A 25,094-nucleotide genomic window follows, 5' to 3' on the forward strand; every position below is an offset into this window, starting at 1 on the left:
CCGAAGCAGAAGCTGTTCGCAAGTGCCCGGTCGGTCAGATCCAGAGATTACTACTACCGAATACTACTTGAACTTCTATAAAGCTAAGTACCCGTTAGGAACTCTTTCTTGCCTCAGCCGATGTCAGAGAAAGTTAATAACTGTTTATCTTGTGGGAAACAAATACCTCATAAAGATTTCCACTCCTATTGCATACATTGTTTAGGCCCAGACCCACGGCGTAGCAGCTTGTCTAGCCTGTGCTTCTTTTAACCGGCCGGGCTTAGACGCCGCTCGGACTTTGCTGAACAGATTTTCGGCTCGATTTTGCCTACATTATGCCGTCGGATCCTCCGACTCATAAATAACCAAAACGCATAAAAGGACCGACACTTTCAGCGGTCCGCAGTTTAAACCAAAACCGTGGTTAAGCAAACCCGCAGTGTGTCTCGGTTTTGGCGAAACCGAGCAAGCGGTTCTTTCTTCAGCCGATAACTTGCCTTCTACCGAGGCCTCTTCTATCCTGGTAGAAGCGGCTTCTGAAATCAACCTTCTGTTGCGATTTCACAGGATTTATCAGACACCATTCCCTAGATATTTCTACCCCTGCACGTGGAGCTGCTGGGCCTCCTCCAGCTATGTCTATTAAGGCCCTTTTTTTTTCTTTCACTGTGTTAACAAATTTGTTTTTTAAAATTTTAAAAATATTTTTCTTGGCATTATGATTATTTTTAAATTTCATTTAAAGGGATAACCGACCCAAAAATAAAATTTTTTTTTTCCTTTGCTTTTTGGCATTATTTAAATTTTTTTCCCCGAATCCAGGGTATGTTTTTTCCATTAAAGCAAGCCCCCAATTTTAAATATTTCCCCCCTTTTTAAAATTTTTTTGGGGGGATTGCAGTTTAATGCTTTTCACAGCAAAGGTTTCTCCCGTTGATTCTTTCTACCTTGTTTGGTTTGGTTCCATATGGTGGGCCCCCCTTCTTTTCCCCATTTAAAACATTTTTCTATTTTCTCCAAATGAAAACCAGGTTTGTGGAATTAATTTGATTTCCTTTAAATGAAATTATTTAAAATTTTTCCCCGTGTACACCCTTACCCAATTCCAAAGTCTGTTTCGCTGGTGTCGCATTTTCCCGGCTCATTTCCCTTCTTTGGGGGTTTAAAAATTAGGGGGCCCTTTTATCTTTCTTCCCTGGGAAGGGAAATGTTCCAGGCCTCTCAATCCGGAATTCCCACTACGGGCTTTTAAAACCTTTTAAACTGTACCCGGGGTTAATTTTCTTCCTAGCCACAAAAAGAAAAACTGTTTATTTTGGGAAAAATCTCAAAAATTTATTTCCATACATTTTTTAGGAGACCACGTTTTCCCCTTTTCTACCTTGTTTTTTAACCCCGGGGGTTTTGTTACTTTGTGCCCATTTTGGTGATTTTTTCCCACATTTTCCTTTATTCCGACACCATTTTAGAGGCGACAATGGGGTTTTTCCCAAAAAGGTTAAAAAACCCGGGGTCTGGTTTTGGGCCCACAAGCTTTTTTTTCTTTAGCCGAAAGTTTTCCAAAGGGTTTTAACCCTTTGAAGCCTAAAAAACCCTTTGCGTTTAAAAGGGTTAAACACCCTTCCCCGGTTTTTTTACCACTGGACTCTCCTTGAGATGCTAAAGGGCCCCAACCAAACACCAAACACAAAACCCCCCAACCCCCCCACACCCCCACCACCCCAAACTGGCAAGGACTTTCTTTAATTTTAAAAAACCCCCCCAAACCGAAAAGGGGCCCCTTTCCCTTAGAAAAGGCCCAGGCAACCCACCAGAGCCCAAATGATCCTCATGATTTAAACCCTGGCCCCCTTTAGGTTTTTATTTTCTTTGAAGTTTTTGAGGTGAGGTCATTTGCCTTTTCCAGGAAATTTCCTTTTGGGGAAATTGCATGCTATGAGGGAAAACAGGGCAGGGAAATTTCTCACTCTGGAAAAAGGTTAACCTTTTAATAAGATAGGGCCTTTTTAACCTCCTTCACTGTTTTTGTGTTCAAATGAGGTTCCCCTTGGGGACTTTTTCCCCCGGCCCTGCTAAACCTATACACAGGGCCAATCATACCATTTTAAAGGTTTTTTGCAGATTCCCAAAACATTTCCCCGGGCCCCAAGGTTAGAGCTCTTTTCCAAAACCTTCCCCCTAAAAAACCTTTAGGAGACCGAGTAGAGAGATAGGAATCTAGAGCGATCCACATAGGACAGTGTGTTTATACACTGGATTCTCCTGGTAAGGATATTTTGTGGGAGCTCCAGCTGTTGCATATGTCTGTTCAGGTGCACACAAATGGGGCATTAAACCCCAGTGGTTTCACTGATAAAGGCCAAATAAAGTGTCACTATGACTTCCTTGGAAATGGATGCCATGCCCTTGTAAGTTAGGCTGCATAGAATGATTTTCTTACTGCTTTGGCCACAAACTGGTCTAAGACCAGATTGCTGTCAATATATGTTTCCAGATCCCTGACTACTGAGTCAGCCCTTAGGGGTGTCTTATCAGTGGAGTAATTAGCCTGGGTGGCAGTCTTCTCAAAAGGCACTATAGTGCATTTCTTGGTATTGAGTTTTAATCCGTAACTTTGATACCAGTCATTTGTTTGTGTTAGATCCTCTAGTAAAATGTTTGTGTCTTGGGGGTAACCTGTGGTAGCTCTCAGTTTATAGTCATCTGTAAACTTGGTCAGCCAAAGGCCCTTGACATTAGCCTTTATCTCTGTGAAGTAGGTGCCAAATAGGTGTGGTCCCAGTATGCAGCCCTGAGGTACCTTGCTGGTGACCAGTTTCTTAATGGAGTTGGTCTCACCAATCCTGATTTCCTGGTCCTGTCTGTGAACCGTCTGGCAATCCAGTGAGTTATGTAGGGGTTTATGCACAGTTCAGTGAGTCTGTCAGCTATACCTGAAAGAGGTATTGTATCGAACCTCTTTGCCAGGTCCAGGTAGGTGGTATGCACCTTTTTCCCCTCATCCATTGTCTATAGAGGGATAGTTAAACTCTCCCATGATAGGGTATTTGGTTTAATAGTGAGTGTCTCTAGTATGTCTGGATATGAGCCATGGGATTATAAGGATATACAGGGTAACTATAGCTTGCTAGGATATGGTATGGTACTTTGTGTGTGGTGATTTCCATGTGAATAAATTCCAGGGCATTCGTCAACCAACTGTACTTGTTGCTAATATAGATTAAGACCCTCCACGTTTCGTCTTAGGCAAATGGGAAGGCACTGAAGCCTTGCACAGCCAGAATACTTTCAGCAGATGTATACCATGTCTCATTAATGGCACAGATGTCTATATTATCCTGAATGAGGAGATCTTGTCGGGAGTGGAGAGTCTTGTTTAGGCTCCAAGCAGTAGTATCGTGGCAGTAAATGACCATTTTAATCAGTGCACTAAGCATGATATCTTTCAAAGAAATAACTATTAGCACATCTTTGGAACAAGAAGGAAAAAATACATTTATAAATGTTTCTTAAAAATAATTAAAAAATATTCACTGTTTGTAATTTTTCTTAAGGAGCATGGAAAGCCAAGTATAAGGCTTGAAATATAAAAAAATATCAATGATTTTGTAGCACGAAATGCTGATGAGCTTTCAGTTCTGAAGGATGAAGTCCTAGAGGTAAGAAGACTTTGTACTTTACGGGGCTAACTCCACAGTGTTTATCTTTTTACCTGTCGCTTTAAACACATACCTCATTGTTCAAAATTCAAAATGCTGCCCTACAGCACTTCTTCCCATGCAGGGCAAGGGAAACATGGCTGGTAACTCTAGATCTCAGGAGGCATATGCAAATCCCATTCGACCAAATTGCAGAAGAGACCTCAGATTTTTACAGGATCAGACATTATCAATTCTCAGAATTGCCCTTTGGCTTACTGTCTGTTCATTGTTCACGAAATGCCTGGCTCAGTTGCTCATTGCAGACTTCAGGGAATTAAATTTATTCCTACTGGACGACTGCCTGATACAACGGACAACTAAACAAACTAACAGTTACAAAGAGTCATCTACCAGCTAAGCCCTGGATATACAGTTTATTAAAAAGTTTAGTTTATTCCATCCCAAAGAATAACCTTTTTGGTCAGAACTGGACACATCAAAACAAATGGCATTCCTAACTCAACCATTAAAGAGCAAATTCTGTCTCTTCTACTTGGTTAACAAAGCAAACTCTAACGGCAAAAGTGCTCCAAGCTCTAGGCTTCATGGCATAATGCCTTATACAGGACCCTCAGGCCAGGCTGCATATAAAAACTACAGTGGTCCTAAAGAATTTAGGTCCAGCCGAGTATAGCCTAAAACCCAAATTCCAATGATCCCATGCCTAAGCAAGGTTGTAGGTGGAGAGGCCATCATGACTAGGTCCTATGAAAGTAACATTAAACCATGAGAGCTACCTGGTTGCAACTTGCAAGTGATAAGGCTTGATGAGACACCACTGCTAATCTAATTGGGATAAAATGGTAGGATTCGACCTTCTAAGAGGCCAGTTGAAGGTCCAACAGTTATTGTATACAAACAAGGAGGCACATCTTTGCTGCACTGGACTAAATTGCTTAGTACACTTAGTTAACTTTACGAAGAAAACATTCTAGCAGACATATAAGCAGAACTAAACAGATGCCACGAATGACTGCATCCGACATCTTCAAAACCATCACAAGAGAATGGGGATTACCACAAATAGACTTGTTTGCATCCCCATTCAATCACCAGTTGAAGAAATTCTGCACAAGGACTTACACCCACTTGCTTGGAAGGTGGACTCCTATCCTTCAGTTGGAAAAGCCTGACAGCATGCATTCCACCACTTCCTTTGATGCACAAGGTGCTTCTAAGATCAAGAGGATCCGAGGATCATTCTGATAGCTCCCAGGAACTGGGGCCAAAGGGCAACCATTGGAAAAAACCATTGCCCCGAGGAAAAAAAAACCCAAAAAAGGGGGCTTCGGGGGAACAAAAATAAAAAGGAAAAAACTGGGGGGCCTGAAAAACCCCTGGCTGGGGGCCCACAGGGAAAAAAATCAGATATGATTTTGTAGCACGAAATGCTGATGAGCTTTCAGTTCTGAAGGATGAAGTCCTAGAGGTAAGAAGACTTTGTACTTTACGGGGCTAACTCCACAGTGTTTATCTTTTTACCTAAATTATTTCAATTGATAATACATTTTTCTTAGAAGTTTGAAAAAGTGCTGTGTACCTACATATAAAAGAGTAGCAGTTAAGAATCATATTTTTCTGATTCAGTGTCACTGTCCATGCTAAAATACCACTTTCTTTTTATTTTTAGCTAAAGGAGACTGTCTAACATTTTACTAAATTGCACACACCCTTAGTTTGATAAGTGTATGGTTTCCCCACTGGTCTGTTCATTGCACTTTAAGAAATGGCCATTTTTGTTGCTTCCTGTGGAAAGGACTGTCCATGATAATTTGTTTACTTTGCTCCACTTTTGAAGTATAACAATCTGCTTTCTCTTTGCTTAAGTCAGTTAAAAAAATTAAAATCGCAGCAGTAATTGCATGTTTTGTTTATTCATGCAGTTTATTTTTGTTACAACACATTGAAAATGTTCCCTACCTCATCATACCCCCACCTCATTTATTTTATTCATCCTTAGCTCAACCATTATCTTCTGCCATCCATTAATAATCTGTCTTATTCATAGATTGTTACTAGGCTAATGGTTCATGGGGGGGGGGGGGGGGGCTTTCTAAGCCTACCCAAGTTTTCCCAAAAGAATAATAATGTCCTGTATCCAAACAGGACATTGAGGGCCAGGCATTTATAAGCTACCTCTGTCCATAAGGGACATAGGTGCCAGGCCTGGTGTATATTTCCTATTCCCTATCCACTGGTTGATACTAGTTAGGTTGTAGGTATGTGAAGAGGGAGGGAGAGCATAGGGGATCTTATAGTTACCTATGAAATTATACATTTATTTTTAATACTAAATTGGATGTGAAAGATTTCCAGGTCATTATCTTGTCTAAATTGTCTGGAGGTGAAGTGTTTTTTAAGAATATGGAGACATCACCATCTTTAGTGCCTTCATCTAGAGCTCTGGGTATGAACATGAGGTAGGTATTGAAATCCTGCACTGATGGAGGGCTACCATTGGTCTTGAACCAGGTCTCTGTGATGATGTATATATCAGTGTTTTCCAGGGCAAGGAGTGCTTGTAGGGAGTTGAGTTTTTTGTTAATTCTCCTAGCTTTGAGTAACATTACCTTTATGTTATCTGGATTCTTTTTTGTTATGTTGAAATCTTTACAAGACTGTCATTGCCAAAAAAGATAGTATGGGTGTGGACAAGGACTACCCAAGATATGAAAATCTTAGGGGATAAGTGCAGGCCATCCCTGGCAAAGCAGTTAGGGCTGTCTACTATCTCCTAGGCTGACATGTATTGGACCCTATTTGAAAAACCAGAATCTATGCCCGTTGCTGGAACATTAATAAAGCTTTTTATCCCAAAGGGTTAAAGACATAATCCTGGAGGCTCGTAGACCTTCAACAAGAAAAATTATGCAGCAAAATGGAAAAGATATCTCATCTGGAGTACTGCAAAGGGGCAAGATGTGACACTGGTGAACATAGCCAACATCCTGGAGTACTTGGCGGAGCTCTTCCATACAGGCCTATCCTATTCCTCCATCAAGATACATGCATCAGCTATTTCAGCAGAATACAGCTTGGATCCTCCTGTCTTCTCGCATCCTCTGCTCAGACAGTTTCTGAGAGGAATTAAAAATGTAAAACCTCCCAGGAAACCTCCATTGCCAGCATGGGACTTGAACTTTGTGCTAGAAAAACTGACTCTACCTCCTTTCGAACCAGCAGCTACAGCAGAATTGCAATACTTATCCTGGAAGACTGCTTTCCTGCTGGTAATAACTTCAGCAAGAAGGGTCTCTGAACTACAGGCATTAATGGCAGTACAACCCTTCCCGATCTTCCATCAAGATAAAGTGTCCATGAGAACAAATCCTACATTTATGCCTAAGGTGGTATCCAGAGTCTCTTTAAATCAGGCTATCCACCTTCCTACATTCTTCCCCAATCCACAGAACAGGAGAAAAGCTCTTACATACCTTGGATGTACACAGACAATTACGCTACTACCTGGACAGGACAAAAAACAATAGAAAAACTGACCAGCTTCTGGTAGCATATGCAACAGGAAAAGAAGGAAAACCAATTTCTAAACAGACAATCTCCAAATGGATAGGAAATTGCATTAGATTTTGTTACTCCTACCATGGAAAGAAAACTCCAGAGAACATCAGGCCTCACTCCACAAGGGCTACAGCCACTACCACAGCTTTCTTACGAGGAGTGGCTACCAAGGACATTATAGAGGCTGCTACTTGGACCTCCGTGCATACATTTGCCAAGCATTATAACCTACCTCTATACTCTAGATCCCATGCTGGTTTTGCCACTGCTGTTTTGCAAGTGATCCTGACTACACCATAATCTATTCTCATTTCCTCCTCCCCTAGTTTAGCTATGGTATTCTACCCATTTGTAAAGACTGCAGATGCATCCTTGAAGGACATAGTACAGTTTTGTACCTACCATAAATGTAGATGTCCGAGAGGAATGCATCTGCAGTCAGGATTACCCACCCTCCTTCCTCTGAGGTACTCCTAGGGTACTTACCAATCTTCAGCTAGCTTGGGGGGAATCTATTATGGTGTATTTGTTTGTATATATGTACATACATGTTTATTTTGGGTGTTTGCTCTCTACTATTTGGAAACTTTGACATTTATCCAAATTTAGCCATCCAAGAGGGCACCTGGCATCTGGGGCAAGAAACACTGAGGAAAATGGCGTCGGCTGATGCCTTTATACCCGAAGAACTGCCGCAATGACGTCGGGTGAAGTGCGACACCAGCCGAAGCCAGACCCAGACTTTGGAATCCGGCCGACCGAAGGGCTGCCTGACGACAGGACAACCCATTTGTAAAGACTGCAGATGCATTTCTCTCGGACATCTACATTTATGGTAGGTACAAAACTGTACTTTATTTTCTTTTTTTTTTTTTTTTTTTTGGTCCTTGGACCTCATTTATACCACCCCATCCCCAGTGCCCTATGTCCACTCTGGGTCTGCTAGCATCCTTCTACCCCCTGGACTTGATTCTTGTTGGCGGGGTTGGTCGTTGATCTTTAGAGTATCATGGTGGCTAGGCCATCTGTACTTCCATCTGGTATTTTTTTTATATGCCCTAGGCTCTTTTCCCTTTCTCTGCCCCGTAAACTTACTGGTTAAGTCTGAGGGCAGCTCCCCACTTTGGATCATGCCTGTCCTTAGGGAGCATCACCATCAAGTGCCCATCCCTCCCTGCCACTCTGTCAGTCACCTGAGCCACTAATCAAGCCCAGGTCAACTGGGCCATAGCCCTTATCCCACTATTCTTCTTCTCCTTCTTCTTTCGGCTGCTCCCATGAGGGGTCGCCACAGTGGATCATCTGTTTCCATTTCTTCCTGTCCTCTGCATTTTGGTCTGTCACACCAGCCACCTACATCTCCTCTCTCACCACATCATGATAAGCCTTATTTTAGGCCTTCCTCTTTTCCTTTTACCTGGTAGCTCCATTCTTAGCATCCTTCTCCCAATATACTCAACATCCCTCCTCAGCACATGCCCAAACCAATGCAATCTCGCCTCTCTGGCTTTGTCTCCAAACCGTCCAACCTGAGCTGACCCTCTAATATACTAATTTCTAATCCTGTCCATTCTCATTACACCCAGTGCAAATTTTAACATCTTTAACTCTGCCACCTCCAGCTCTGACTCCTGATTTTTTTGTTAGTGCCACTGTCTCCAACCCATATAACATAGCTGGTCTCACTACCCTCTTGTAGACCTTCCCTTTCACTCTTACTGGTACCCGTCTGTCACAAATCACTCCTGACACTTTTCCTCCACCCACTCCACCCTGCCTACACTCTCTTCTTCACCTCTCTTCCACACTCACCATTACTCTATTTATCCCAAGTATTTAAACTCATCCACCTTCGCCACCTCTACTCCCTGCACCCTCACCATTCCTCTATCCTCCCTCTCATTCACACACATATATTCTGTCTTAGTCCTGCTGACCTTCATTCCTCTCCTCTCTAGAGCATACCTCCAACTGTCCAGGGTCTCGACAACCTTTTCCCTACTCTCACTATAAATCACAAAGTCATCCAGAAACATCATAGTCCACAGGGACTCCTGTCTGATCTTGTCTGTCAACCTGTCCATCAAATTTACAAATAAGAAAGGGCTCAGAGCTGATCCTTGATGTAATCCCACCTCCACCTTGAACGCATCCGTCACTCCCACCGCAGACCTCACTGCTGTCACACTACCCTCGTACATATCCTGTACCACTTTTACATACTTGTTTGACACTCCCGACTTCCTCATACAATACCACAACTCCTCTCTAGGCACCCTGTCATATGCTTTCTAAGTCCACAAAGACACAATGCAACTCCTTCTGACCTTCTCTATACTTCTCCATCAACACCCTCAGAGCAGACAATGCATCTGTAGTGCTCTTTCCTGGCATGAAACCATACTGCTGCTCACTAATTATCATTTACATTCTTAACTTAGTTTCCACTACTTTTTCCCATAACTTCAAGCTGTGGCCGATCGATCCCTCTGTAGTTACTACAGCTCTGTACATCACCCTTATTCTTAAAAATCTGTACCAATACACTTCTTCTCCACTCCTCAGGCATCCTTCACTTTCCAAGATTATGTTAAACAGTCTGGTTAAAAACCCCACTGCCCTCTCTCCTAAACACCTCCATGCTTCCACAGGTATGTCATCTGGACTTTCCATTCTTGATCCTCTTCAAAGCTGTCCTTACTTCCTCCTTACTAATACGTTGCCCTTCCTGATTCACCTACCCCACATCAACCAACCTTCTGTCTCTCATTCTCTTCATTCATCAGCCCCTCAAAGTACTTTTTCCATCTGCTCAATACATACTCCTCGCTTGTGAGTATGTTTCCTTCATTATCCTTTATTACCCTAACCTGCTGCACATCTTTCCCAGCTCGGGCCCTCTGTCTAGCTAATTGGTACAGGTCCTTTTCTCCCTCCTTAGTGTCTACACTTTCATACAACTCTTCATACGCCTTATCCTTAGTCTTTGCCACCTCTCTCTTTGCCATGCACCTCATCTCCTTATAGTCCTGTGTACTTTCTTCATCTCTCTGACAATCCCACTTCTTTGCCAACCTCTTCCTCTTTATACTCTCCTGTACTTCCTCATTCCATGACCAGGTCTCTTTGTCCTCTTTCCTCTCTCCAGATGTCACACCAAGAACCTTTGTAGCTGTCTCCCTTACCACCTCTGCTGTGGCTGCCCAGCTATCTGGCTTCACTGCCTCGCAGTGCCTGTCTTAACTCTTCCATGAACTCCACCTTATAGTTATCCTTTTTCAACTTCCACCATTTGATCCTTGGCACTGCCCTCACTCTACTCCTCTTCTTCTTGATCGTCACCATCATCCTACAGACCACCATCCTATGCTGCCCAACTATGCTTTCCCCTGTCACTACTTTGCAATCTCCAATCTCCTTCAGACTGGCCCTCCTGCATAGGATATAATCCACCTGTGTGCATCTTCCTCCACTTTTCTACGTCACTCTATGCTCTTCCCTCTTAAAATAGATATTCACCACAGCCATGTCCATCCTTTTCATAAAATCCATTACCATCTGACCTCCTGCATTCCTCTCCTTAATGCTATACCTACCCCTTCACTTCTTCATCCCCTCTGTTCCCTTCACCAACATGCCCATTGAAATCTGCTCCCATCAACACTCTCTCACCCTTGGATACAGTCATCACCACTTCATCCAACTCACTCCAAAATTTTTCTGTCTCATCCATCGTGCACCCAACTTGCGGAGCGTATGCTCTAACAACATTTATCATCACACCATCAGTTTCCAGCTTCATAAACATCGCCCTATCCAACACTCTTTTCACCTCCAAAACACTCTTGACATACTCTTTCTTCAGGATAACCCCTACTCCATTTCTCCTCCCGTACACACCATGGTAGAACAATTTGAACCCACCTCCGGTACACCTGGCCTTACTCCCCTTCCATCTAGTCTTTTGCACGCACAGTATGTCAACCTTCCTTCTCTCCATCATATCAGCTAGCTCTCTGCCTTTACCAGTCATACTGCCAACATTAAAAGTTTTACCCTCACTTCTGCACTCCTAACTTTCCTGGTCTCCTCATGCCTCCAGGAATGCCTTCCCCCTTTTCTTCTCCTTCTGCCAACAGTAGCCCAATTTCCTCCAGCACCCTGTCGACTAACAGTACTGGAGATGGTCGTTGTTATCCTGGGCCTCGACCAATCTGGTATCGAAATCTGTATTGTTGTCCTCATATTTGAAATGGCAAAAATTTCACACCGGATGCCCTTCCTGATGTAACCCTCCCCATTCATCTGGGCTTGGGACCGTCACAAAGAAATACACTGGCTTGTGCATCCCCCAGTGGTATTATTATTATTATTATTATTACTATTATTATTATTATTATTATTATTATTATTATTATTATTATTATTATTATCATTATTACTACTATTACTACTACGACTATTATTAGTGGGTTTTAGCCTGCTGTCTCACAGGAGCAGCCTCTGTTATATTTTGCTCTTTTATAATGTTTATGCATTTTGGCTTGTCTTCTTGGCCCAGGTCATGCCTAAAAAGGGTCATAAGACCAGTTTACCTACCAGGTTAACAAATGAAAATAAATAAATCATTAGATTATTAATAAATACCAAAATAAGTGCATAGCTATCACAGTTAATCAGTAAGAAAACAAAATGTACTTATCCCAGGCAGTTCAAGATGGTATTTTAGTCAAATCTGGTGGATGTTCTCACAACCAATAGTGTGGTTGCTTGGCGTGTAGTAGCTCTGAGCAAATGAGTGCAAGCACCACTTATAAGGGAACAGAAAAAGTAAAATATTCAAATTAGCCTACTCCTGTAACAAAATAGCACAATTCAAGGTTGTACAAAAATCAGAGGCCTAGACAAGGCTAGATTCTTTCTCCACTGTCAAAGGAGTACAAACCAAAGCAGTTCTTAGACATATTTCTGATATCTTTCTGCACAAATTTCCAGTATCTCTTTCTGATGAATTCATATTTAGTCATCCCTGAACTTTGTATACACAATAGCAGCATCATATCTTGATAACTGTGTAATAAACTAGGATATAAAATTATTACTAGAGTTACAATCGACCTACCCATCTTCACTATGTCCACTCCTCATCATTATAGTATAGAAAACAAATAATGTTGCCCTCCACTAATATAGTAAAGCTAACATAACCTAGCTACAAACATTACTTCTGTGAAGAAGTACAACATCTAGGCTTTATAGGTTTATAGGTAGGTACTAGGCTATCTTCCCAAGGGCATTTATAAGCCTAGCCAGAATGTGTTGGCTTTCACCTCCCTTTTAAATTAATTTCCTGGGCCTCTGTCTAGCAGGGCCACTGAAGTGATCCCAGGGGTAAATTTGAGATTTCCCATCCACTCGTCAAGATTCCTCTTGAAGAGAGTCAGCGAGGGGCTCTGCCTAATATAAACTGGGATTTTATTCCAGAGCAAGGAAAGTCTGTGGGACAGGAATCTATCCCTCCAGCATGTCCTGTTTACTGGAGCGTGTGGCTCTAAGAGATTTGGTTTTCTTGAGGTGGAGCATGTCCATTAATTCCGGGTTGGACATGGCCTTATACGTCACTTTTCTTTTTCTCCTAATTCTCTTTATCAGCTACAGTGTCACACTTTATAAATTATACTAACCAGTACATCACACAAGCACTCATTCTAAAACCAGCTAATAGTACAGTAACCCCCTTAGATATTTAGATGTAAACCATTGGCCTGTTAATTCTAAAATATCTACCAACAAAACTAACATCTAGAATTAAACAAGTAATGTGTATCCAAACTTTACTGCAAAAATATAAACACCAGTATAAGTGGAAACTGCTTCTAAAAAGGCAGCATGCATTATAAAACAGGACATGCCATAAATTATGCAGCCTTTAGCAATCCTAATGCATCTTTCTGAGGTGGACCTACTGGAATAAAACGTTGCCATATAAATGCGATAGTATGAGGAATGAAATAGCAGACCTGGGTATTTCTTTACACCCCTGACAGAAACCTGACTAAAAATCACACACAAAAGATGAAGAAATATTGTCTCCTGGCTACAACCTTTTTCATAATGGTGGTAATAGTAAAAGGAGCTGGTGGTGTAATCATTATATATTCAAATGCGTTTAACCTTTCTGTGCTCATTCACACAAATATTAAACATCAATAATGTTGAAGTGCAAGTACCTACACTTAAAATTAATTCACAAAAATCAGTATGTATAGCCACATTCTATATACCTCCTGTTACAAACAAATCAGCCTCTGAGGATATATTATTCTAGTTAACTACAACTATATCTCTTGAAATAATAAGCCCAGGTGACCTTAATATTGCTTAGCCTAAATGTACTCATAAAACTCTTCACCACACCTCCAAACTATATGGATTAACAGAACTAATGCATACGACCACAAAGGTACAGGAAAACAAATTATTTTCAATGGAATATAACAACAAACCCCAGCACAATTTCCCATACTGAAATTATGCCAGACATCACTGCTAATGATAACCCAGCCTTTGCCATGTGGAAATATACAAAAAAATAGCAACATCCAGTATAAAATAGTAATACTACTACATGCAATAAGGAAACTGGGTTGTCTGTCCTTAAGCATAGCAGCTGGAAAGACGTCCTATTGTAATTCTGAGACTAGTAAGTGAGAGCTTTGGAATTACGGAAAAATAAAGTCTGAAGATACAGAATATCAGTAAATATTAAACATTGCTGTTCTCCTTTCAACTTATTTTTTTTTTCAGGGAGGGCAAGTTAACCACATCCATCCAAACTTAAAAATGCCAATTCTGCATACCTCGGAGAAAAGGGAATATTTTTATAAAAAGCAGTCTTGGTCTTGGTTATATGTAATTCTGCATTTTCTTTCCTTCACTTTCACTATTCTGGGACTCCCAAGTCTTGGAATATCTGAAAACACACCGTTGCACCACAGAACGATTTTAATGCAGGCAGAAGTAATAAAAAGCAAAGCTTTCGAGACAAGCTCTTTGTCAGTGCTTAAGCATTCCTTACAAGTAGTTAGACTCAAGGAACTGGGCCTCACAAACAGTATAATCAATTGCTTTAAAAGTTACATTAGCCACCAAACAAACATAACATTAAGCACACAAGGTTCAACATTAAGACCGTTGCTCTTTTAATATATTTGTAAATTAAATGGATACAGCCTTTCACCCAGCAAATCTAATCCAATATGCACATGACTCATCAGTAATACGTGTAGCCTCTTGAGTCAAGTAGTTCCAAGGTGACCTACATCTTTCCTTTATAAAAATTGAAAACTGGCTTGAGCAATATAAACTACTCCTAAATCCAAATAAAAACTGAACTAGTGGTATTTTAATCCCCAGACAACAATCACACTACTGTGACTTAAAAATATCGTCAGTCAGTAATACTCAGCTTGAGGTAGTATAAAATACAACATTATTTTGAATAATAAGTGACCGTAGATTAGGATTCAGTCAGCACATCCTGTATGTAGTTCAAAACTAGTCAAAAATTACATCTTATTTATATAATATAGGAACATAGAGAAATAGGGACAATACTAGTCAAGCATTCACAGAGAACATAAGATGCCTAGCCATATATAGCTAATGTAGGCACACTTAAAAAAGTTTCTGCTGCCCTATTCGCGCATTTGATAGTGCTCACCTCCCACATCAGGTATGACCGCATGTAATAATCCTGGTGTAAATTTGTGTTGACCTATATCCAGTCATCAAGATTAGTCTTAGAGGTACACAAAGTAGGACATAGCCTGACCTGTAGTGCTAACTTATTCCGTAAGGCTTTGAAGACATGAGTTAGGAACATATCTCTCCACTGAGGCTTGTTTATTTGTTGGTGTAGAATTAGGTCCCAAGTATGGGTGTTTGCAGAGCTAGGTCCCAAGTATGGGTGCTTGTAGAGCTACTGGATAAAAGGAGAGTTGCATTAATCTATTGGGATAGTTAATTTTCTTGGTTTGATATCTTCGGGGTCTTTCCAGTTGAATAATATGCTTTGCTTTATGCATACCCAAAGGGGGATTTGTATTCAGTGATAATTGATGATCATGGGTCTGATAATATTCCCCTGGAAATTAACTGGGCAGTATAGATGGATTTCCTTACTGTGGTGGAAAATGATGATCAAATGAAAGAGACTCATTCTCCTAAATACCCAATTCTATAATAACTGTCTTGTTCTGAACAGGTGTGTCATTTATACTGTACAAGGTGACAAAAGCTGTTTTGCTGTCTGCTATTGCTCTGCCTTTATTTGCATTTAACTTGAGACTGTTTTTCAGTACACCAGGTATGTGCATATTCCCGCTCTTGCTGGAGCAATTTAGTATGAGTGGATTAATGGATAACAGTGCCCAGCTTTTGCAGAAAGTAACAAACCTAATCCACTCCACTTCTGGAATCTTGGATTGACGTCTGCAAAATAAATGCCAAACAGGAGAGGGCCCAGCACTGATCCCTGTGATGCCCCACTAGTTAGAATTTTATGTTCAGTGAGGGTACTAGCAGCTTTCATAACCTGGGGTCTGCCAAATAGCCAGTTTGCAATTCAGTGGATAAAATAGGAGTTTACATTAGCTTTGTGTAATGTTTTAACAATACCAGCATTGTGAATAGTGTCAAAAGCCCTATCCATATCAAGATAAGCAGACTGCACTGAGTGACTACTGTCCACAGCCTGTGTGACCTTTTCAAAGAAGCTTACTAGGTTCAAGAGACAAGATCTGCTCTTCACAAAACCAAACTGATTGAGATCTAGATCATTTAGACTGTCTGTATCTGCATAAATGAGTTTTGGTGTGACATGTGTCATGACTTTGCATAACAGGCTGGTGAGGCCTATAATTACCCAGGTCTTTAGTGGGGCCACCCTTGTGGAGGAGGAGTCACAGTGGCTGTTGTCCAGGCAGCAGGGACAAACCCTGTGGATAGACTGAGGTTGAACAATTTCAAAAGAGGCTCAGAAAGCTCATACTTGGCACTGATGAGAATGCAGAGCCTACTATGTTATCTGGTCCCAAGGAAGTATTATGTCTAATCTTTCAGAGGGATTTGAAGACTTGTTCCACGGTGATTTCAGAGGAAACTAAATGTTCAGGGATACTGGAGGCAACAATGTGGGTAGTTGAGATAAAGTTATCACTAAATTTGTCTGCAAGTCTATTGTCTATATCCTTCAGACTGAAATGCAAGATATTGTTATGGATTTGCTCAGTACTTCGTTAAAGATTATTCCTCAATTTACTTATATGTATTTATTTTATTTATTTCTTGACATTTGATTACCGTGAAAGCAGAGGCCCAGCGAGAAGAGCCCCAAGTACTACAAAACATCTTAAGAAAAAGAAGTTATGTCTTACCATAACGTTCCATCTATGTTGCTGATCTTCATCCATTCATCACTGATGGGAAGTTGGTTCTATCCTCGGAACTGAGCCGACCTTATATCAAACTCTTTCCAGCCAAAAACTCTCGAGCTAAGCTTTTACCCATGGTACCCTTCTCCCTGTTACCTCAGATTGAGTTTGCCCTTTATCAGTAAAGCAGAGGCAGTTTCTGTGCAAGTGCCCTAACTCAGCACTTGGGCCCAAACGCTGCAGGTCCATTTATGAAAATGTTTGATAAATAGTGAAGGACTACAGTAACTGGAACTGAATAGTTTCCTCTTGTTAGACCAAATAAAGAATCTCTTCCATTTGTCTAGGTAGAGCCTCCTGGTGGATGGTTTGTGTGAGGCCAGAACAACATCACGCACTGGAGAGGAAAGTTTATCCTGCCTGGCGATTACCGGAAGTGGAGAAACCAAGCTGTCAGTTTGAGACTTGTCAAGTTCGGATGACAGAATCCTTGGATGTGAGAGATCAGGTCTGGAGAAGGATTCAGAATCCACAGCATAATAGGTGAGACTGGAGGAAGGGGAACCATACTTGTCAAGGCCAATACAGGGCTATAAGGATCACTTTGCTTTTCAACCGAAGTGCTTTCTTCAAAAATTGGGGCATCGGAGGAATGGGGGAATAGGTGTACAGAAGTCCCAATGAGCCAGTCATGGATCAGAGCATCCCTCGGGGACTCTCCCTGCAGGGGAATTAAGGTGAAGTAGCTGCTGCATTTGTGGTTTGAAGGAGAGGTGAATAGGTCACACCAAGGCTGGCCCCAGCAACTGAAAATCTTTGCCGCTGTGCTGGGGTTGAGGAACCACTCATGAGGCAGATGAATACATCTGCTCATCTTGTCTGCAATCACATTGGAATCCCCTGGGATATGCATTGCTGTCAGAAGGCAGTTGGAAGCTATCATCCACTGCCAAATTCTCATGGCCTCTCGACATAGGGGTAAGACTTAGTTCCTCCTTGTTTGTTGATATACCAGACTACTGACATGTTGTCTGACTGAATTGAGATCGTCCCTGAAGGAAGAACAGATTGGAATGCTTACAATGCTAAAAGCACTGCCCTCAGTTCTAGAACACTGATGTGCAAGTTGGCCTCTATTGTGGACCATGTGCCATGGACTGTCATACCCTGAAAATGCCCTCCACCCTATCAGGGAAGCATCTGTGGTCACAGTGGCCTTGGGTTGAAAGGGATGGAAAAGGCGGCTCCAAAGTTCTGTCTCTGGCCTCATCCACCAAAGCAAGTCCTGTTTGCAGTGATTGGTTATTAGCACCTGAAAACAGAGAGGGTGATGATTTGGAAACGATTGAGATAACAGAAGCCATTGAAGTATTCTCATGGGAAGTTTTGTGAGATGCTCTATTTGTATAGCAGCTGCCATAGATCCTAGGAGATGGAGGATTTCCCATGCTGAGGTTTTGTTTTGGCAGAGTATCACCCGGAGCTGAAGTCTCAGTCATTGTAATCTGTGATGAGGGAGAGATACTAAGCAGAAGCAGGTGTCAAAAACTGCTCCTATGAACTCTATGGACTGGTTCAGAGTGAGGTTGGATTTCTCCCAATTTATTGTTATTCCCAATAGTCTCACCAGGGAAAGACTGTATTGCAAGGCTGTTACCAGTTGATGCTTGGTAGGGTCGGTAATGAGCCAATCATCCAAATATGGAAACACCCAGAATCCTTGCAGTCTCAAGTGAGCTGTGACTACTGCCATGCACTTGGTGAACATTTCTGGGGCTGTAGAGAGTCCGAATGGCAGAGTTTGAAATTGGTAGTGATTGGCTCCTAGCCGAAAGCGAAGTAGTCTCCGGGAGCGTTTGTCCATTTTGATGTGGTAATATGCATCCTGGAGATCCATGGAGCACATCCAGTTGCTGTTTCCCAGGAATGGGAGAATGGACTGAAATGTGACCATCCAGAATTTCATTTGGTTGGCAGACTTGTTTAATTTGCTGAGATACAAAATTGATCTCCAGTCCCCTGTCTTTTTTGGCACCAAAAAGAATCTTGAGTAGAATCCAGATCTGCATTAGTCTGGTGGGACTGCTTGGATGACTCTTTTTTGACACAGGTTTTTTATTTCTATAGCTGCTTCTTCCCTTTGACTGGGGGGAATGTCGGGAAGTCATGTAGGAACTTTTGGGTAAACATTGAGGGGAATGGTGTAGCCAGTGGTTATAATTTTCTGCACCCAATGGTCGGAAGTTATAGGTTGCCAGGCAGCATGGTGCAGAGAGAAACGTCCCCCGACTGCTTACAGAGGAAAGCAATCAGGCCACTCTTCAGGAGCACTGATAGGACTGTTCAGAAAAAGAATCTCTGGGTCCCTGGTTACATGGGCCCCCTCTGCCATGGTATGGTCATCTTCCGGAAATGTTACCCCCTCTGCCCCTGGAGGTATACTCACCACGTGCATCATGAAAAAAAGGACCCTGAGACTTTTTGTGCCACAACTTTCCACTCCTCTGGTTCCTGGAAAAGGAGCATTGTGGAGTGAAGAAGCAGACACCTAAGGCAGACATGGTCTTGCCATCCTTTCACACATGGCTAGAGTGTCTTACAGTTTAGGGCCGAACAGGGAAGAAGCTTCTACTGGAGCATTCAAGAAGGAAGACTTAAAAGGGTCCGCAAAATCACAAAGGTGCATCCAGGCATGCCGTCGCATCACTATGCCTGAACCTGCAGCTCTGGCCACCCCTTCAGTTGCATGTGATATTAACCTCATGGACGAGTTAGAGATGATGGATTCCAGGGTTGTGAGCCTGGTCACTTACCTCATCAGACACCTGTCCTGAGAGAGTTCGGAGATTAAATTTCTTTGGAGCCTCGTAAAATGTGCCAAATAGTTCAAGGACTGTATAGTAAAGGTCAATGAAGCAAACACTCGCTTTCCTAATATGTCCACTGCCAGGAACTCTCTGTTGGGTGGGTGAGCAGTCTGATTCTCTTTGGCGAGTTCCTTTTTTGTGGCTGCCACCACCACCATAGCATCAATTGATAAGACCTTAGAGCAATGTGGGCTCTCCTCAGGAGGGAATAGGATTTTGTCTGGTCCCCTAGGGATCGGCTCCACAGAATCAGGATTTTTTCCAAGCACTCTGCACCATGAGTTGAAATAACTCATCTGCAGGCAGGGTCACCCAAAAGGTAGATGGTTGGGCATGGAAAGCTTGCAGAAAGACAGACTCCTCAGAGGAAGGGTTGGTGGACTTCCAGTCACCTTTCTGTTTCAGCATTTCAAGGATGTCTCCAAAGGAGACATCATCAGGAGGTGACTGTGGGGACCCTTCCACTTCATCATAATCCAGATCCTCAGTCAGGGACTCCTCAGGGGAGTCTACATGCTTCTTCTTGCATGACTTCTTCCATGGTGGGTCCTCAGTGGGGGCTTCTGAGGAGGACTTGGAAGAAGAGGTGCCCTGCAACAGGGTTTTCTGCGTCTCTCATGCCCAATGTCCTGGAGTGGTCGCTTGCATCAGCTGCAGCTCAGGGGGAAGGGGTTTCTGGGGTTCTGACGTTGGAGGAATGCTTCCTGAAGCAAGTGCCCTCTCCATCGCCTGGAAAGCAGTTCTGCCCAAAAAGGGATGGGAGCCTGGAACCAAGAAGGACAACCTCGGAACCGGGGGTCACACCCTGCTCCACCATACCCGCCTCTCAGGAATGAGCCTCAAGAAGGATTGGTGCTGACAGAGCCCCTGGCACTGTGGATGGAACTATACTTGGCACCGAAGAGCCCACAGCCCAGTCCTGAACCTGAGGAAGGTTCAGATCCAAAGATACTGAAGACCAAAGGAACGATTTTGAGGCCATGGTGAGGTCCACTACTGACACCGAAACAGAGGGTCCAAAAAAGACATTGGAGCTAGAGACTTTGAAACCTGTAAGGCCAAAGAAGGTGAGTATGATGGAGTCCTTGGAGAGACAGTGCCAGGTCTGGCAAGTGGATGGGTCTTAGACGGAGTGGGGATCCCCCTAGCTGTCAGTAGCTGATCCACAAGGTGCACCACATCAAGTTCTGAAAGGATCCTGGTGGATCTAGTGGATACCCCTGATGGGGAGTCTGGTCGCTCTAGGAACAGACTATATGTTTGTCCTAGAAAGGGGCCCACTGACAGGAAGTATTGGGTCTGTGCACTGGTGTCCAATGGTGCCACTGTCTCTAGTTTGGAGACGAGGAGCAGTGGGCTTAGTATAGGGGTGATAGATACTGTAGATGGACTCTGAGCCGAAAGGGCACTTGGTACCGGAAAGGACAAGGATGGCTCAGTCACTAGTGGAGTTGAAGTAATAGGTACCAAAGGTATGCTCGGAGCTGAAGTGGCACTCAGTGCTGAAGAGGATGAAGCAGTTTTCAGAGTTTTCAGAGATTTGTGCCATGGACAATGTCGGTGCAGAAATAGGCACTGAAGGCGATATAGCAGTTGACAGAACCAAGGTCGGTGCCATAGAGATATACCTAGGTTCCAGAGACATCTTTGGTATTTTTGACTTGGCAGGCTTGCCCAGATCACCGGAGGGTGAAGAGGGTACAGAGTGTGGAGGGTGAAGAGGGTACATTTCCTGTCTTTTCTGGGAGGGGGGGGCCCTCCATTGCAGAAAGAGCCTCTGAAAAGGGTGTCTGTAGGAGGTGCTTCAGAATCAACTTATTTTTACATTTATTTAACATGTGCTGACTGAAACCTTTACAAATAGAACATGGGAGTTGCACCGAGAGATGGGGCACACCAAACAATATACACAATCATCATGCAAGTCACTGTGAGGCATTTTCATACAAGTATGACACTGCTTAAAACAATATGTAACTTACAGGTTGTAAGAGAAAAAAGAGAAAAGGGAGGTTTTTTTTTTAAAGTAAAGAGAAGGAAGAAAGAAAGAAATACCAGCGATGGTATTTAAGAAATACCCCAAAGAGTAGGGAGAAAGGATGTATCACCAATGGTACCAAGACTATCAAAAGGTAAAAGGATAAAAGGGTTACCAATACACCACAAAAAGTAAGAAAATGTGAAAAGTAGAGAGAAAGAGAATAATACATTCACTAAAATACAAGCGACAGTCAAAAAGTCAAAAAAGCTGAACTTAGCTTGAGAGCTGGCTTGAACACAGCTTTACGGCAATGCGGCAAAAGAGATCTGAGGTAACAGGGAGAAGGATACCATGGGTAAAAGCTTAGTTTGAGAGTTTTTGGCTGGCGCGAGCTTAATATAAGGCAGGCTCGGTTCCAAGGATGGAACCGGCTTCCCATCAATGATGAATGGGATGAAGATTAACAACGTCAGATCAATTATTTTACAACCTTCAAAAGTAATACAAAAACAATCTACAAATAAAATAATTATACCAAATTAGACAGAATATGAAAACATTTGTTAGACTAGATACAAGTTATATCATTATGATTTAATATTTAGAGAAATTGTAGCCATTTTATAGAGAAATTAAAGTTGTTATTATAATACAAACAGGATTGCAGTATGAAGTGAGAGTAAAGCAGGCTTATGGTATGTTTAAAGAGAAAGCCAAAGGAGAGAAATTGACAGAAGTAAGGAAGTGAGTCAAGAGAGGAGAGTAAGGAGGTGTAAGGTATGAATAAGTACTTCACATTTAGGGATATAGTTTATCCTGGTGTTGAGCAAGAACAGAACCAGCTTTTAGCCAGGAAGTCTTTCAGAGTCGTTTTCAAGAACAGGAGGGAGGGTATTGACCTGATAGATGCAGGAAAGGAGTTCCCTGCCTTAGCAACACCGTACGAGTATAGACCATCATGGCCAGCACATTTGATAGGTTTGTGGACAGACAGCAGTTTTTGGTCACTGGATTGTAATGACCAATTGAGAAAATAATTGTGTAGAATGTTATTTAGTGCTGGACTAGCAGATGGATGCTGGATATGTTTATAGGCGGTAAGAAACTGTGTCTATGTTAGCTGATGAGGTAGCTCTATTCAATTCAGGCTTTTTATTGCTATACAGTGGTAGGTTCTTAAAGGGGTATTTGCTGCAGATTTAGCGAGTTTGTTACATTATTGTTCAAGTTTTAATTTTTGTCATATCTGTAGTTAGTAAGGATGGGAGGGGCATAAATAAGTGTTGCAAAGAGATAAATGGTGGCAAGTGTAGTTTTAATTACATGCGTGAGAAAGCTTTTGACTCGGTAAAGCATCCCTAGTTTTTGATAAGTTTTTCTTATGCAGTTTTGTATATGCAGGTCAAATTGTCATCGTAAATAATTTATTATAAGAAGTGAATTCAGTGGTTGTTTTATCATGAGACAGAGGACTTTAACATTTATTTATTTATTATTTAAACAAAGAAAGATGTACAGTTTCCTTCGGTATCTGTAGTGTCTTAAGCTTGTTCTCTGTTTTACATTTTTTAATAGCGCTATTAAGTTCCTTACTTGCATGTTTCAATGTGGTTTTGAGATAAGGAGATGGGGAGTAGGTTCGCCCTAGTGAAGGGTGGTACCACTAGGCCTGTCAGAGAAGACGACTGACTTGTGGTCAGGTTTAACCAAGTGGGTGGGGGGATACAGGCATAGGCTGGGTTGGTCAGGACCAGGTCAAAGATATTACACTCTCTAGAGGGCAGTTTTACAGTGCGCTGTAATGACTAAATATGGGAATGATACTTAATGAGAAACTGGACTTTATGTGGCATGTAGGTAGGGTAACTGTAGACAAGCTAGGGACAGATTTTTATAATTTCTGTATACTGCATATAAAGGAGTTTTTATTCCAACCTTTAATGTGGAAATGCATATATAATCATTATGTAGTCTCTAACAACGAATATCTAAGGGAAACAAAGAGGAAAAGAACCAGAAGCCGTAAACTAGGCTTAAAGTATAAACAGTAACTAATGGAGACCAACAAGGTGCTAGAAAAGGCATTTTGGAACTTCCAGCTGTGGAGCATTTCAAAGAGAATTAAATCAAAGCAGGAAAAAGAATCTTGTGGTCGGAGTAAGGTTGGCAGCTGTATAACAATGCCAACTTTTGCTATAAAAATGCCAACTCTAAAAAAAAAAAATATTTAGTAGCAGAGACAAGAAAATTTAGATTTTTTTTTTATTTAATTTAAACTTGAAACTTGGAAATATTTGCTAAAAGCAGTGGAGTGGTTCATGAGCACAATTTATGGGTGCAAGGCCACAAACTTAAATATGGGAGCATACCTACATTTTAAAGCATTGCTCATTAAGGCAAAGCATAATGTACTGTTCAGGGAGCTCTTATACTTAGTACTGCAAGTCAGAAGCTGCTAGAAACAATCCTGACAGCCAGTATGCAGTACAACCTACCCTGACAGAGAGCAAAATAAGTTCTTATAATATTCAATAACCAACCATGCACTTAAATGTACCTTTGGCCTACCTAGCATTGTCAACTTGTACTTCAACAAATTCTTATTACTTGGCTGTGACTGTGTACTAAACTTTTTCATTCTTTTACTGTCCTTAGGTGATCGATGACAAAAAACAGTGGTGGAAGCTAAGGAACAGAATAGGACAAATTGGATTTGTCCCGTACAATATCCTGGATGTAGTTCGAGTAGAAGAGCCATTTGACCAACCAGAAGCAATGTACAGTCACAGTTTGGTAAGTGAAACACAAACATGTAACCTTGATAAGTGAGGGTAAAACTAGAGTATGTATTAAGGACTTGTCTAAATTAGTAAAAATGATAAAATGTAGGGACATAATGTAATGTAATGCATACTGTTCCTGAATTTAAGCCTGATTAGATTTGATGCTATACTGTGCGGTAAGAACAACAAATCCACTCTGGTAAGATGCCCATCTAAATCATGAATTCAGCCTGTGAGCAGTAACTGCTAACCTACCAGTTAACTAATGCTTGCTTCTTGATAAGGATTGGTAATATCACTACAAATTACTGTAAATTCCTTATTTTATTCTCCAGTTACCTACTTAATCCAATAGGGTCATAGGGGAGCTGCAACCTATTCAGTTATGCAGTGTGTGCAAGGCATTGAAGCTTGTTCTGAATGAGGCAGCAGTCTATCACTGGAAATGCATATGCATACACACACACACACACACACACACACACACACACACACACACACACACACACACACACGTATATGTATACCTAAGGACAATCAAAATTAAAGTTATGTGGACAAAGGGAAGATGTGTAGATTCCACACAGAAGACATTCCAGGCGACAAATGAACTGGGAAACCAGACAGCGTGAGGAGGCAACTCTAATTGTTTGACACACTACCTCCCAACTTACTGTAGTTTTTCTGTTAAAAGCAGTCACTTTCCAATGCTTTCCGAGCTCTTTGAATACTTTCTTCATGGGATTTATTGATCGTTACACATCTCAAGGGCTGTAAAATATGTATATATATTAATTTGTATTTATATTTTCCTTTAAACAATCCTT

General features: G+C 41.8%; 1 protein-coding gene across 1 annotated transcript in view; it reads left to right on the forward strand.

The window, feature by feature from the left end:
- EPS8L2 (EPS8 like 2) overlaps positions 1–25,094 on the forward strand; it is a 1,747,011-nt gene that overhangs the window by 1,567,983 nt on the left and 153,934 nt on the right. The window contains exon 17 of the mRNA XM_044059131.1: positions 24,140–24,277. Within this exon, the coding sequence (XP_043915066.1) occupies positions 24,140–24,277 (138 nt within the window). The remainder of the gene's footprint in view (positions 1–24,139; positions 24,278–25,094) is intronic.

The sequence above is a fragment of the Protopterus annectens genome, chromosome 17.part0 (assembly GCF_019279795.1).
Source record: "Protopterus annectens isolate FY-2018-M chromosome 17.part0, PAN1.0, whole genome shotgun sequence".
NCBI lineage: Eukaryota > Metazoa > Chordata > Ceratodontiformes > Protopteridae > Protopterus > Protopterus annectens.